This window comes from Eptesicus fuscus, chromosome 4, assembly GCF_027574615.1.
Source record: "Eptesicus fuscus isolate TK198812 chromosome 4, DD_ASM_mEF_20220401, whole genome shotgun sequence".
NCBI lineage: Eukaryota > Metazoa > Chordata > Mammalia > Chiroptera > Vespertilionidae > Eptesicus > Eptesicus fuscus.
The window spans coordinates 101,346,477-101,363,557 of record NC_072476.1 but is presented as its reverse complement, the minus strand read 5'-3'; the positions used below and the strand labels follow the sequence as shown (position 1 = coordinate 101,363,557).

The following is a 17,081-nucleotide window of genomic DNA, read 5'->3' as shown; positions in this document are numbered from 1 at the left end:
TATGTCCTGAATTAGCTTTAGCAATTCCCATCACTATGGTAACCACACAACTGTGAGGATTAACCCTTGTTTTCTTTTTCTGAGTTGTTGGAGCATCCATTTAGAGAAATGCAATGCACTGAGACAGAGTCATTGGCTGCACCTTTTTGGTCTCATAATTAGCTTAAAAATAGGGATTTTGAAATGACAGAAGTATGACAAAATCTTTAGGAAGTATATAGAGTATCCACTAAATTTTACATAAAACATTGAAAGAGTGTCTTTATAGCTTGTGTTTAAGCCTATCAATAATGCAGATGATACCCTCTCAGACACAGAAATGCCCTAATAATCATCTTAAAAACCTCTAATAAACCGGTTTGATTCTTATTATTTTCCCTCTTGCTAAGAATTTTTCATTCAATCATCAAGTGTTTGAATATTATGATGCAATTAGAATAATCTTTATATACATAAAAGCCTAACATGCAAACTGTCCCCTTAGGGGTTGGACCCAGAGACCAGGAGTCTGATCGCTTGCTATGACGTGCACTGACCACCAGAGGGCGGCGAAGAATGAAGGAAGGCCCCTGCCAGCAGCCAGCAGCCTGGGAAGGAACACCCCAGCGGGCAGCTTGAAGGCCCCGATCTCGGCCCTGATTGCCAGCCAGTCCTAGGGACCCTACCTGTGCATTAATTTCGTGCACCAGGCCTCTAGTATAGCAATAACTTCTGGTGTTCAAAATTAATGGAAAGTTACACACAACTACTATCCACAAGAACACATTTCAGGGACAATTAGTTTTGGGGGACAATTCAATTGGCCTTGTACTTTGTCAGAGTGCACCAATAGATATGTTATCAGCAGTACAACTACAAATATGTTTGGCTACAATATGACCCATTAATGTTAAGAGTAAGACACACAGCAGGCTCACCTCAGATCTAAAATGTAGGCACTGATTCAGAGGCTGGCATGAAGGAAGCACTGAGCACTCCACTAGGCTCTCCAGAAAGACTGAAGCTAGTTTTCAATCAAAGCATACATTCTCTGATCTCACAAAATGTTTAAATTTAATTCAATTTTACATTCTAAAAATGTAGCAAATATTCCAAAATGTGTATGTAATGTGCTTTTCTCTTCAGTCCATTATGTTTTTCTTAAGTCATTTAAGAATAGCAAGTAATATAAAGAGAATTCTATAAGAAATGATTTTAACATATATACCTCCAAAAATACTATTAGGTAACTGTTGCTTTAAATGTGGATATTTAAAATATATATATTTACTGTTACAACATGCCTTTATATCCTGAAGAGAGGCTCACAAAACAGGAGGCTGCATACCTCTGACTGGTGTTTGTAGGCACATAAAGCAAAATGTTGGGGGAAATTTTGAAACTGTGTTTACTATGAGTCTCCAAAAGAGAAGTACCTCTGAAGCAGATCCCCAAAGCCAAAATACAGAACAAGTACAAATTATATTTGTCTCATAAAGGAAATAGGCTAAGTCATTTCAGAAGAGGTCTGCACCCAGGCTCCTATAAGCAGGCTACAATTTGATCATTGCACAAAACACAAACAAAAAAGCCATCATCATCTTCAATATCAACAACAAACCTTATCTAAAAAAGAGAAAGCAAAGAGAGATGGTCCAAGACCAGATATGTCTAGCTCAGGATGATAGTAGCCAGGACATGTGGATGAGGCAGGAGGCAGAGTCCACAAGCTATATCATACACTCTCCCAACCACCGTCTTCTGCTACTAACTTGGGGACAAGTAGCATGAAAACTACATAGTAAATATCTCTGGTATGTAGGAAAGTAAAAAGCTACAAAGATAAAGGGACTGGTCATGGTTTCTTCCAGCTCAAGGTCAGGTCTAAGATTTAACAATATCTGTGGTGTGCTGCTGCTGCCCTGCCAGGCTCTGAGCTCAGAGCCCCCATTCATTAAACTCACAGGGATCATAGAGGTAAATGCTGGGCCATTCTTCCCGTTTCATAGATGAAGACACTAAAGCCCAGAGGTTTAATAATCTGTCCAAGTTCATACAAACAGCAATGGGGGGCAGGGCAGAGGTGATGTCCTGAATCCAGAGAGCCTGACCTCACAGCCTCTACACTTATCTTTACCCTGTACTGAAAAGCATAATGGGCTGCACAAGAACAACTCATGGTGTGAACAATATTCAAGAAGAGGATTTGGAATGCTGAACAATGCTTTAGAAACCTAAGTGTGGAGCAGGCTGACTTGGGATTAAGAAGAGGAGGGTTTCACAACCAACTAGACGGGACGATAAATGTCCAGAGGAAACCTGACTCGGCAGCTATTAGAAACATGGGGAACAACACAGAAAGAAGAAAAGGCAGGAAGAAGACGCCAACAATCCAAGCAAGAGCTTATAAATAAGAATCTTGTTGGGAAGTGATCGCCCCAACCCCAGAGATGGCTTCCCACATGGCGCCCGCCATAGCCCAGGGTGCCCATGGGTGACTATCGGGGCGTCCATGTAATGCTCCATGTCCACTCCACTATACCATCTCAGTCAGGATTCTCATGTCAGGAGGATACAGTCATGTGAAGCAGACTGGCCCACAGCTTCCTCTTTCCACAGAGAATCAATCCCTCATCTCTTTCCAAACCACCCTGAACCAATTTTATAACAAGGTGACAAAGTACATTTTACATAGACATGCTCAAACACGATCTCCTGCTGAGAAAACAGGGGGAGAGCGTGTTTGGTGTGCAGTGTATGCTGTTCTTTAGTTCACCGCACATCACAGGTCCTCTTGGGGGCTGAACTGCACGTGGACATACACCCTGCCACCCTGCAGTGGTCCTTCCGGAGGCCGGCGGCTCGCTGGCAGAGTGACCTGCCGCAAAGGCAGGCAGCTCCATGTCTTGGAAAGCAGAATCTTTTGAAACTCAGCCCACATCCTGTTGCTTTTCCAAAGACAGCAAAAAAGCAGGAATAATTGTTGAACAGGCAGCCAAGTGTCTCTTGCAGTTACAGATATAAATCTGGAGGTAGGGGACGTTTGTGTCTCATCAGGCAGGATAATAAGATGCACATTGTTTCTCTTGCATTATTCAAGCTCTGTCTCTGGTTAAATGCAATTCACCACCAACCAGTCTCTGTCACTCCTGAGTGAACTAAACAAGTCATACATCAGGCACTGAGTGATTACCTACAAGGAATGTCAGTGCATGAATGACAGATCAGAGGGGTCCTTTATTCATTACTATTATTAGAACTACAAAGGCATAGGAGGTGTGCTGCTAATTCAAAATAAAAACAAACATGAGTGTACATCAGCTTATTATAAATATATGCACAAAGCTGTTAATCTCGTGTTTGTAAAATATATCGAGTGATGGATTACAGTATTCTGCTAAATATATCATGTTCTCATACGAATCATGTTTCATGATACAAGAACTCTGACTTCACACCTTTACTTACATAAGGGTAACCAAGCAGAAGTGAATACTGACAGAAGATCCACAATATAAGTGAACGTGGGAAAAACCAAAGCATCAACATTGTTGAGAAGATTTTGACCAAGTAAAACCACCAGATGCTGAATATTCAAATCCACCCTTTTATTCTATATTCTTTCCATTCCAATGCCCACAGCATCAGCCTGGAGGTGCACCAGGTCCAATGGTTCATTGACAGGACTGACCAGGTCTCTGGTAGGCTCTTGATAGAGACCTATTTGTCTACATTGATGAGAATGGATATTAAAGACAAAAAGGAATTCCAGTTTCCCAACTCTATAGAATTCTTACTGGAATCAAAATCTATTGTAAATTCTTTTGCAAACAAAGGCCATCTTGTGATATGCTTGCCAAAGGCAAGTTGGCCAATGTCTGGCATGCGGCCTGTTCGGGCTGTGGCTCCACCCACCCCAGCCTGAAACTCCGGGCTGGACCACTGACATCCAGAATGCTCCTTCACACTGTATAATGATTCAGGGCATAGAAGATCTAATTTGCTATAGGGATTAAAGAGACGACTAGTAAAATTCTAATGAATGGTGGCTATAATTATTATTTCATGGTTTACTCTCGATTCCCCTTTTAACAATTCTTATTTAGTAGAACTTCAAATAATAGTAAACATTATTCGGATATACGAAGCTTAAAGGTGATCAGAAATTAAGGAACATACATACAGCCACACATGCTGAGTTTTTAAAATAGCAAGCTATGCCACCAAAAGAAACAGAGTTAATGGAAACAATGTCTACATGTGACTCATAGTTAGCCAGTGACTTTCTGTTCTCTAATGTGTTGGTGTCAATTACTATCAAATTATTCCATCTATATATTCCTAAAGTTCAGACCCTTCCTATTGTGCACCTTGCATCCCTTGTCACAGCTACATGAAAATGTGCTGCAGAGGCTAACAAAGTAAACCTAATTTCATCTAGGTATCTATGATGTGTGGATAATTACACTAAAATTAAATTACGTGAAGTACAATGCGGTAATGTGGTTTAAAAGCCATTAATGTATTTAAGTTATTTCCCTAATATTTCTAGTACTGGATAGATAGAAAGACAAACCTGTGAGAGAGAGAGAGTGTGTGTGTGTGTGTGTGTGTGTGTGTGTGACTGTGTCTCTGTGAGCGACACACTCACACACACACACACATACAGACATAAAGCATAGAGGTGTATGAATATATGGCTCAATACTTCCACCTACTGGCTGTATGAACTTAGTCGTTATTTAACAGCATAAATTTCCAGTTTCCTCCTTTTTTAGGATGGTGGTGACAATGGCCAACATGCAGTGCACTGTGAGAATGAAAGGTAACACATGCCAAGTGCCTGGCACTTGACTGCTATTCATCAAAATATAGAATATATATTTATTTAAATATATAAAATAATTTTAAAATAATACATATATAAATTATATATATATATATATATATATATATATATATATATATAAATTAACATAAAAATAGACATTGGTAAACACATCACCAGTATTTACTATACTAGAGGCCCGGTGCACGAATTCGTGCACAGGTGGGGGTTGGCGGGGGGGGTGTCTGGGAGGTTGGCCGGCGGCCCCACCCCTGATTGGGACGGGGGGTGGGGGAGGCCTGATCAGGGCTGGCTGGCCAAGGGGAGAGGCCACGGGCAGTTGGCCGGCCAGCCCCACCCCCAATCGGGGTGGGGAGGCCCATTGGGGCCCCCATCGGGCCAGTTGGCCACCGCAGTGCGCGTCATAGCAATCGGTCATTCCAGTCGTTCTGGTCGCTTGGCTTTTATATTTATATATAGATATATAGATAGATAGATAGATAGATGCCAAATGAGGGTCAGTGTTCTATTCAACAGATCTAGAAACAAACAGGTGAAGGGGCTATGCTATGGACAGAGACTTGATGCCAAACAGAATGTTCCCATGTCACCAGGAGCTCACTGACCACCCACTGTGTGGACTGTCCTAGGCACTGGGTATTTTATGATAAAGTGACAGATATGGCCAGTGCCCTCAAGGACAATATGAGCACACATATAAGACACAGACTAACCAAAAAATTATGATGATGAGGAGGACAACAAGGGCCAAGGGAAGAAAGGTGAACTTGAGAATTAGAAAGGCGGGGATCAGGGAAAGGGCAGATATGAGATTGGGAAGGGGCCACCAGGCCAAAGAACTAGAGAAAGAGCAACCTGAGAGAAGACCCAAAGGGTAGCCAGGCATGGAACAAAGCCAGTGTTGGCACAAAGAAATCAATGGGATGGGAGTTAGGGGCCAGCCCAGCCACCCATAGCAAGGAGCTTGAATTTCCACTGCCACAGGAGAGATAAAGAAGAGCTTTAGAGAAAATTGTATGATCCAAAAACCTGTGTGTGTGGTGGTGGTGACGCTGGTGGGCAGGTAAAGGGGGAAGGGGTCATGCCAAGCATGTCCTTAGTAGTCATTGACACAGCAAAGTGAGCCTTGGATCCCAAATCCTTCTCTCCCTGAGCCCCTGGCCATTGAAAGAAAGCCATTGCCAAAACACTGGCAGAAGGACCAGAAACATGGTTCCAGGAAAGCTGATTCCTTCCCTTTTCAAGGGGAATAGCCCTGTTGCAATGAGTGATTTACACGGATTTGCTGATTCGAGTAGGAGTGACTGGACCACCCAGACTTGCTATCTCCCTAAACAAGAACTGCCACTTCTGTATAAGCATAGCGCGCATCCTAGGAGCTCAAAGCTCTCACCCAGAATTCTCCTTCTCTTTATGTCTGTAGGAGCTTCATTAACTGGCTCTTTGTCTAAATGTTCTAGCTCAAAGGAACACAGATACCCTTGTCCATTCTGCTCTCTCACCCCAGTGCAAGAACAAAGCCCCAGCAGCTCTTCCATTCTCCTGTAAGAGTCTACCATATCACACTTTCCTCAGCTCAATTAGTTATAAGTGATTTCACAACCATGCATTTCTGAACATTTTGCAAACAGAAAAAGTTTCTAATTACCATGTTCATTTTTTCCTGATTATATTTTTAATACATGGGTTCATTTCTTTAAAGACCTAATAATTTAACCTGTAGAATCATAATTCAAAACTTAGGGAGTTTTTTCTTTGGAAAATTAAAAATTTAAATTAACTTGAATTCAAATATTTTAGAAATATTTAATGCCTATAAAGTATTTTTAAAAGACTAAGAGGAAAAAAGAAAGATTTATCTGAAAGGAGATACTGGGCTGCACCATTATACAGTTAGAATAAGTAAACTTGTATGTGAGCTTGGTCTTTGTCTATTGATGGGATCTGAGCCACACCAAGACAGAAGACAAAACACAGAAAATGAACTGCCCAATATGTGGCAGTGGATGAAAAATTGTGAGAGGTCACTGACGGAGAAAAAAAATAAAGATTAACGAAATAATCTGGAGACAAATTTACTGAAACACATAGAACTGAATTATCTTATAAAAGGATGGCAGTAGGATTTATGGGCCAAATTGTAACACTTTTGAGAGGAAAGAGAAAAACATTAATATTCATGCCAGGATGCCAGGAGCCACCTAGGACTGTCAGAGGGAAGCTGCTTCTGATGTCTAGGCAGTGAGAATGAAGCCGTTCTCCTGAGTGGTTATAGAAGTACTAGTAAATTTCTACACAATATATTGTATTCTCTGTAATGGGGCATGCCTCATTGTATGGATTTATTTTGGGGGGATAGGATGCCAGTCTGTATAAAACTTAGTGTATATGGTTGGTGCTTTTGGCCTCAGAATATCTTGGTGGGGGACGGAAGTTCTCATTTATCCATTCTCTTTTGAAATGTGCAAGTGGAAATTCCAAATGACTTATTGACAAGCATAGAGACTGCATCACAAGCCTGAGGGGATGCTGAGGCTCCCAAGTTGCAGGCATTCAGTGCTGGGTGACCAAGACAGAGCAGGACACTGCTTTCAGAGAGCACCACAAGAATCGATGCCTTCACCTCACTGACCGAACATTTGTGCCCAGAAAGGCTGTGTTAAATCAGCCCACAGGCTCTTCTGCTTTGGGTCGAATAATCTCAGTTTATTCCACCTCCTCTTATAAGCTTGTATAAGAAAATTCTTTCAACCATTTCCGAAGTTGCTATATTCCCCTTCCACCTCAGCTTGGGCATAAAAACATAGGCACAAGGAGAGAGTGATGGAGGCGAGTTAGGAGGCTGGTGATTCCTAGGATGCTGATAAACAAAGGGGAGGCCAGGAGCACACAGAGGGGCAAGGATTCATGGAGTGGGACCTGTTTTCAAATCCTAGCTCAGGTGTGCCCTGGTTCAGGTGGCTAATCCCTCTAACCCCAGCTTGCTCATCTGTAAAATAAGGACGATGCCATCTCCTGTGGAAGGTTGTGTGAAGGATTGCAGACAACATGTATATGGAGTCTCCCAGGCACCTGGCAAATGATAAACAGCCATGTGACTCCCCTCGCACCTGGAGTAATAATTGGAAGTAAGAGAGACACCAAGAGGTGCACACTCAGGCAGATGGTATGCTGGAAGATCATTTGTTTAAAATCTTTTTCTGACCCTATGACGAAAATCAGATTTGGCTTATAACACAATTTTCAAATGGATCCATTCCTGACAAGATAGACAATCTGCCCATGCCCTCTGATGGGCTGGACGAAGGCTGAGAGTTAGAAAAAAACAGCTCATTGTGCTGGGTTGCATGTCACAGGATGTAGCTCAGCATGCTTTAGGTCCAAGACTCATCACTCCGCAAGTTTAACCTCCGTGAGTGAGGTGTCAGACTTTAGCCTTGCAGCTGCAGTTCTGAAAAGCTCCCACCATTTATGACAATGATGCTTGTATGGTAAAATACAAAACTTGGCTGCTGACTATGCAATCTTATTTTAGTTCTGGTTTTACCAAGCTGCTTTTCTTTGGTAAATACTCAAGCTTCCCTCCACAAACACAGTGGAGTCCCAAGCCCCACTTGTCTGTGTTTTTGCTTGTTCTGAGAACTCTGCTTTCATTGATGAATTTGCCGCTAGAACAAATGTCATCTGTCCAGAAAGTGCCTCACAGACACGTCAGGGAAGGCACTGTGTAGCCTCTGCCTAAAGGGCTCCCACCAACCCCAGGACAGAGCCCAGCAAGGGCACCCGACCTGGCCATGCCTGGATCGCTGAAGGGCAGGGTCTGTCCCCTGCTCCACAAAGCCCATAACTTCGTAAGCAGAAACAATTTCTCCTGGCGTTAAGCACAGAGGGGATTTTTCTCTCTCCAAATGAATTATCTTTAATCATTAGTGGGTTAATCATTGTATTAACTTTAAAGACTATTTAATGAGTGGATAAGATCATTAAAGTATTTCAAACCAACAGAATTTGAGATTGTTACAGTTATAAAAGGATGGCAGTAGTTTCCTTAACTAAAAGCATAGTAGCTCATAAAAAGTGACACTATTAAAATGAGAACCCTTGTAGATTTCAAGTGTCTTTGCCTCCACATGAGGTCATGGCTGGAATCTCAGAGAATGGAGGAAGCCGTGGAGTTCATCAGGACAACCTAAGAAAGGCTAACATTTCCGAGAGAGAAGAAAACAAGCAGGCTGCTGAGTGTTAATGAGATTATGTCTGTGTACATGTCCACACTGAGTTATTAAGGCTAATTTATGAATTAGCTTTTCTAAGTTCACACTGAGGTTTTATTCTATGGCAAGCATATAGTTCTCTCAGTCCCCACAAACTCAATTTGCACACTATTAATTTGGCAGTGTCATTTTTTTTCCCCTTTCACGGGTTTATTGTTTCCCCAATTTGATTGCCAATTTCTTAAAAGGCAAGTTTTACAGCTTCTCTATTTTAAGCATCAACCATTAAACATTTATTATCCTGCCTTACAATAGTCATTTACTAGTGGTTATTAATAATTAGTATTTTAATGCATTAAAGCTGTTAAGGTACTTCTCTAAACACATTAATTTATTTTAAGAGTGATTTTTGCACAGGGGGAAATCTCATTTTAAAAGTTAGATTCATTACCAAACACTTAAACTCAACATTTCAAACCTATGGAACATTATCCAATTGATGGCATTGTTTTTGATAACTGACTGAATAAATAATAGCTGAAAATAGGAGTCCAAATAAGATGGTAAAAGGAAGATTTTTAAGTCTTTAGACCTGACTCAGTTAAAAATATACAAATCTTTTTTTGGGGGGTGGGGGGGTTTACAATTAATACAACATGTTCCCTTCACTTAACACAATCATTCATATCTCTGCTTCTTGTGAAGTGTGGTCCTTTCTTACCCATTCAACAAATATTAATAAAGTTTCAGGTGTGTTTCAGGCACTAAGTGAGATGCTGAGCACACAAAGATGGCTCGCATGTAATCCCTGCCCTCAAGGATATTCACAAGCTTGTGCTGAAAACAAAGAAGTAAACTACTCATCTGTTAACTACTGTATTAAAATGATATGTATTGGGAGCTTTCATTCTACTGGAGATAAAGAGACAATGTACTAAAGAGCATGACAGCTAAGGAACAACCCTGAACATGGTAAGGAGCATCAAGAGGGCTGGGTGGAAGAGGATGTGATTTCCAATAAGGTGGTCAGGTGAGGTCCCATTGAGAAGTGGTATTTAAACAAGACTGAAAGGGGCTACCAGCTGGCCGGGTAGATTATGTGGGAGAAAGAACTTTCCAGAATGAATAAAGGCTGGCCATGATCCAAATCCTACCCACTGTCTATAAATGAAGTTTTGTAAGCACAGAGCCATGAGTGCATGTGTGCATAGGTGATGTGTGCTGTCCTGCTATCATCACAGAGCCACAAGTGCATGTGTGCACAGGTGATGTGTGCAGGCCTGCTATCATCACTGAGCCACTAGTGCATGTGTGAGCAGGTGATGTGTGCGGCCCTGCTATGATCACAAAGCCACCTATGCATGTGTGCACAGGCGACATCTGCTGGCTTCCTATGATCACAGAGCCACATATGCATGTGTGCACAGGCGATGTGTGCAGGACTGCTATGATCACAGAGCCACATGTGCATGTGTGTACAAGCAATGTATGGAGCCTTCTATGATCATAAAGCCACATGTGCATACATGTACAGGTAATGTTTGGAGGCCGTTATGATCATAGAGCCACATGTGCATGTGTGTACAGGCGATGTCTGGGGCCTGCTATGATCACAGAGCCACATGTGCATGTGTGTACAGGCAATGTCTGGGGCCTGCTTTGATCACAGAGCCACATGTGCATGCATGTACAGGTGATGTCTGGGGCCTGCTATGATCACAGAGCCACATGTGCATGCATGTACAGGTGATGTCTGGGGCCTGCTATGATCACAGAGACACATGTGCATGTGTGCACAGACGATGTCTGCGGGCCTGTTATGATCCCCGAATGGCAAGCTGTGGAGAATTAAAAGCCTAAGCCATTTCCTCTCTAGCCCTCTCTAGAAAAAGTTTGTTGGTCCTGAGAGAAAGGGAAGAGCCAGTGGCATTGCAACATTTAAGAGGCTGGAGCAGAGACAGCAAGGAGTCTGCAGTGAAGACACGGAGGTGAAGGGAGGCCAGTGGGCAGGGCTGTGGCTTTCCCTGCAGGGAAATGTAACTCTTGTAGGTTTTGATCAGGAGAGTGACCAAGAGCTCCAGTACAGTGGGGGTAAGTACAACCATGAGCATGGCCAAGAGTCTGGGGGAAACTGAAACTTGAGCTGAAGTAAAGAAGAGCTGATACTAGGGAGTAGGCAAAATCAAGGGACATGAGGACAGCATAAATGCCATGTGCACAGGACCACGGTGAGGAAGGCCTGGTGCACCCAGGGAATGGCACACTTCCCCTCTAGAGCAACAAGGGTGTACGTGGCAATGTGGCCGGAGCCAGGGCTGAAAACACAGGCAGAGCAGATCACACAGGCTGGGAAAGAGAAGCAGGTAAACCTGAGGAAGGTGTCTATAGCCAGCCCTGTCCTTCCTCTCTATGCCAGCTGTTACTGACAGCTGATGGCATGCCCTGCCACTCGGGTCATGTGGCACAGGTGCAGTGGTGCAGGTGGGATGGGACACCCGCTCAATGGTGTACAGCCGTAGTGGTATAATAAAAATGTGTGCCTGGAACTTGGGCATTAAATCCAAAGGACTCAGCATGCTCAAGGAAGGTTGTTTGAACTGTACCAGGTATTTATGTTGGTTTCTAGGAAGTGTGGTGGGCAGATTAGAGGCTTGGCAGGTCTTTACTCTGGGTTTGCTGAGTCCTGGCAGGACATCACCCTGGAAAGACCAAAGGTTGGCCCTGAAGTTCTGGGGTCCTGAGAGGCTGGAGTTGCCAATGGGCCTGCCTTGCTGTCTACATGCCCTAGGTCCTGAAGAGACATTTTTTGGTGTCACTGTGCTTGAGCCAAGCCTGCACTGTAGCCCTTTGAGGGAGTAACTCAAACATAGAATGGGAGGGAGGAGATCCACTCCAGAATGCTGCCTAAGAGACAAAAACCCTTCTCCAGAGGCCACAGGGCCAGGAGGGATGCAGAGAGCTTTAAGGATATGTATTGCATCCCGGAGCTCTGGAAAGCAGGAGGAGGAGAGGAGTAAACCAGTTCTGCTTTGGACTAAGGGGACCGACAATCACACAATCCTGACATCACTGGAAACAAGGAAACACCATTGTCTGCTCAGAGTGAAGGTGATACAGCTGAGATGGGAGACTGAGGATGGCAAAGGACTCACCACAGCACAGGAAGGAAGATCACTATCATCGTCAGAAAATAAGAGGCTGCTATGCCCTGACCAGTTTGGCTCAGTGGATAGAGCGTTGGCCTGGGGACTGAAAGGTCCCAGGTTCGATTCCGATCAAGGGCATGTACCTTGGTTGCGGGCACATCCCCAGTGGGGGGTGTGCAGGAGGCAGGTGATCGATGTTTCTCTCTCATTGATGTTTCTAACTCTCTATCCCTCTCCCTTCCTCTCTGTAAAAAAAAAATCAATAAAATATATTTTTTAAAAAAGAAAGAAAATAAGAGGCTGCAGTTAAAGATTTCAATACTATTATAGGTTGAATTGTATCCCCCCACCCCCAAAAAATATGTTGAAGTCCAAACCCTCAGTACATTTAAATGTGTAAATGGGGTGATTTTAGATATAATTATTTAATATGAGGTTATACTGGAGAAAGGTGGGTCCCTAATCCAATAGGGCTGTTCTTCTATGAAGATGGCCACGTGAGGAAGTTCCTAGACATGGCAGAACTAAGGCTGTTTGCTTTAGCTTGTTTGAGTTTCTTTATTTGTTCTTGTCTCATTTAAGAAAGAAAAAAAATCTGAGCATTTTTATAAAAAGAGAGTGATCACCATTAGAGAGTAAGAAATTTAAGGCCATGGCAAAAAAGAAGGGCTAATGAATAGAGCAACAATCTATTGAAAGAAAATTCCTCCAGAACGCACAGCAGAAAGAACTGAAACAGGACGAATGGTCAAAGAGCAGATGGGGTACAACGTGTGGGTTCCAATTAGGCCAGTGATAATAGATGACTCCGTACCCAGGCTCAGTGGAGGACGGAGCAGAGCGAAGTGGGGGGCAGAGGCCAGAATCTGCCCTGGATGGAGAGTCAATAGCAGCAGAAAAACGGGGCCAGCCAGCCAGGAGCAGAACCAATATCGCAGGGTTCAGTCAAAGAAGGAATTGCCCCAACAGAAAGCAGGAGAGGGAATAAACAGTGAGCATGCAAGAACTGGCTCTCCATCTCTGCCCCAGGAGTCAGGGCCTCCCTGGTGTGGCGGGGGGGGGGGGGGGGGGGGGAAGGAGTGCTGCTCCATGAGGAAAGCAGAGCCTCTATGAGCTGAGAATCTAAAACTTCCTCTGCTCAATAAATGATGAAGGCACACCTGCTGGACTGAGGTGCACAGTGGGTTAGCTCTCCATGGCCCTTGTTCTACCATCTGACTCTCATATGGAAAGAATTCCACCCAGAGGGTTAGGAGAATCTGACCATCTGATCAGCCTGTGGGTATCAGAGTCATGTGTAAAGAAACAGCCAGCGGATATAACTCATGCTCTGACCTGAATTGTTTTTCTAGGATATTCTTAAGGGTATCACTTGAGGGAAAAGAAAGAGACTGTGCTCCTAATTACTTTATACTTTGCTTTCGGCAAACTCTAATTGCAATGCCTTTGGGTGGGGGAGTTTTGATTTTTAACCACAAACAGCTTGACTAGTAAAAATCAACAAATGGGCAGAACTTGGAGCTACACAGATGAAAGCTTCAGGGATGAAAGGGGACCTTGCATAGAGCGTGGATGGGTTCAGAAGCAACCAGTTCAACAGAAATAATGTTAATGGAGAGAATCAAGTCACTCTTTGTCTGGGAAAATCAGCCCATGCCTCGCTTTGGAAGCATATAGTCATTCAACTTCCTGGAGAAACTTGATGAGAACATTTTCTTTTCTACAAGGGATTCTTCAAAAGGCAAACTGTGGTGGTTGGTTTGACTATATTATTTGACCAAATTCCTGTGCCGTGCTTATACATACTCATACACATTCATAAACAATAGGTCTAAATAGGTGATTCTCAATCGTAAGCAATTTCTATTGTCACAACTTGGGGTGGAAGCATGTCATCTAGTGAGTGTAGGTCAGGGATGCTGCTAACCATCCTACAATATTCAGGACAACTCCTCCCCCACCCAAAAGATTATATGGTCCAAAGCTTTGATAGTGCTGAGGTTGAGAAACTCTGCTCTATTTAATTAGTGTGTCCTTGGCAAACAGCCAGTAAATCTTTATAGAACTTGAAGGCTCAAAATAGTAAATATGATCATGGCAATTTGAAGATTTCATCTTAGCACAAACTCTCAAAAGCATGAGGGAATGAATTACATATGGTACACACATCTACCCACAGCATTGCATTTGTGAGAGTGTATGTTCACAGTCACACATGAACATACACATAGACAAGGGGTGAATTTTGGCTGCCTCATCTCAGGACATGGTACAGAGCCAATCTCAATAGTGAGTGGGTAACCAAGTTCTAGCCCAAGATTGAAGGGAAGTCTTATGTGGCTCTTCTTCCACTCTCATATCCAAAGGCAGGACCAGAAGTTTCAGCAGTGAGTTAGCCTGAGGACCAACCTGACTGGACAGGCTGTGGATGCAGAGAGACCAATGACAGCATTGGGGTCCTTAATAACTTCTGAACCACTGATATAAGCACCTCCAAAGATGTCTACCCTGATTTAATACCTTTCTTTTTAAATTGGTCAAACTATTTGGAGCTACCAGTAGCCGTACACATTCTTTTACACATTGTCTGAACGTTTCATGAAATGCGAGTAATTTCCTGTTTCAGATATATAATAAAGATGTTAACAGAAAATGCACATGAGTCTACAGATATCTTGGACATAACATCACATTTTCTAAATTATAAACATTACTATTAAAAACTAGCCTAAGTTTGATGAATATCAAATGAGTCCTATTCTCATGGTCTACACTGTAGGGACTATCACTGCTCTTTCTATCACCAAAGAGCCATGTGATGCCCTTCCACACGGAAGTAGCAAGCATGTTACATTTTGATTTCTTTAGAAAATATGCTTTTCTTTAGAAACTGTGGCAGTTTGCTTTTGAGCACCATGTAACCAGGCATCACAGACACATGAGATGGGAAACAGGAGTGACTGTAGGACTTACCATTAAGCCACTTGGAGTTGTACTGGGCCGTACGGAGAGGAGGCAAGAGGCCCAGACTTCGATAAATGGCAGGATCACGTCCGGGGAAATCCATGGCTGTAGCAGCATACAGTTCCCCACTGGCCGTGAGGAGAGCCGTGGAATTGTGCTGGGGGCTGTAGGGACAGCGGGCCATACCACTGATCACATCATGGATCTCGGTCAGGTTACTCAACTGTGGGTGAGGACAGGAGAGAGAAACTGATTACCCTGGGCAATCCCTTTAATTCTGTTAATGCCTGGACTGCTAGGAAGCATGGGAAACAAGCTTTCTGGGGCTCATGACAAGACACGACCAACTTTCACGCTGTGCCCTTGATGAAACTGCGTGCTGTGGGCATGGTTTTAGTGTGCACGAATCAATCTCTCTCGTCATCCCAACAGAGTAACAGAACCTCCTTGTGAGTGAATGCTCACAAAATCTGAAGATTGTTGTATGTGGTTTCTATTTATAATGCATGGGGCACTGCTATTCTTTCCACTTGAATAAAGACACCGGTTTCAATGCTTACAGAAATATAAACCACAATAAAAGTTATGTACAATTTTATCAATATAAGTGAATCAGCATATTATGAATAGCCCAAAACGTGTTGATAGGTAAGGATGTGTGGATATTTATAGCACCATGTAGCCCAAATTTTCAAAACTTCATTGAATTTTTAGAGAGAACTCCATGTCTTGCTGTCATCTGGGGAGAATCCAGCCTGTCAATCCCTGAGTGAGAAAAGCCCTTTGGGTGGTAAGGGAATCTTGGGCCCACTTGTTCCCTCACTCTTTCCTGAGAGGCAAGAATGCAGATGGGGTGGGGGACACTCAGAGCTACTGCCTGCTCTATGGGTAGATTTGTAGCCCCGTTAAGTTAGTCAAAGTCTTTATGCCCGAGACTCTCCTTTTATAAAAGGGGACACAAAGGTTAAACACCACAGTGGGTAGATGTGAGGATTAAATGAGTAAGTGGACAGAGGCCTCTTATAACAGGCCATGCACCCAGGGATCTCTGTGAAAATCGCTTCAAATCACCATCATCCTCCTTTACTTTATTTTATTTTTACAATAACTGGATGTGAACTCAAAAATAATGAAGCTGATGATAAATTCTGGTTTTGAGAGAAGTTGTGCAACCAGGAAATTAACCTGATGATAGTTCTCCATTATGTTCCCTGAGGAAGATCAAATGAATATCTTGCATTGGGAAGATGACAGGTTTGCTTTGATAACCCTGCTGCTCTCCTGGCAAAAGATGTGGGACTCTGAAAATCCCTGTCAGTAATCACAGCTTGATAGAAAAAGCATTGGTTATAACTACTTTGCCTAGAGTTCCAGTGGTTTGTTTCCTTGCTTTAACTTTTTGTCATGTTTCTTCTCCAATTTGTAATATCTTTGTTCATTCAGATTGTGGTTTAAGGCCACGTCAATACTTAGCAGTATCTCTAGAGTAAAGCAGAGTAAGAAAAAAGAACATGTTTATGATTAATGTTTAGAGTCACTGGTGGGGAAAAAGCTGGTAGAAATAGTTTCAAAATCTATTTAAATTTAATTATAAAAGCTATGGATATTTCCAGTTCTCTATATAATTGAAAATTGTGATTAGGAGTAAATCAATACATCAAATATGTATTCAATTTGACAAAAGAGGTATTTTGAATTAAAGAGCAACTTGTTGGAGAACAGAAATGCAAAAATACACCCTACACCCATGCTTTAATAGAAGGTTTGCATTTTCCTGGTATAAGTTTTGTCAACTCTCATCATGAAGCTGTACCGTGCGATTGCTGCAGACGGGTGTGAAAGCATGGGTCCCACAGGTAAATAACCAGTCGCCGGCTACTAAAAGCACCCGGATGTAGTTCTGACATTCATCCTAAAAAATAAAAATAT

The 17,081-nt window shown here is 42.8% G+C and overlaps 1 protein-coding gene across 1 annotated transcript in view; it reads right to left on the bottom strand.

Annotated features, from left to right (window-relative positions):
- SEMA5A (semaphorin 5A) overlaps positions 1–17,081 on the bottom strand; it is a 246,985-nt gene that overhangs the window by 96,806 nt on the left and 133,098 nt on the right. Inside the window, exons 5-6 of the mRNA XM_008151651.3 lie at positions 16,966–17,064; positions 15,162–15,375 (exon numbers count right to left, since the gene is read on the bottom strand). Of these exons, the coding sequence (XP_008149873.2) occupies positions 15,162–15,375; positions 16,966–17,064 (313 nt within the window). The remainder of the gene's footprint in view (positions 1–15,161; positions 15,376–16,965; positions 17,065–17,081) is intronic.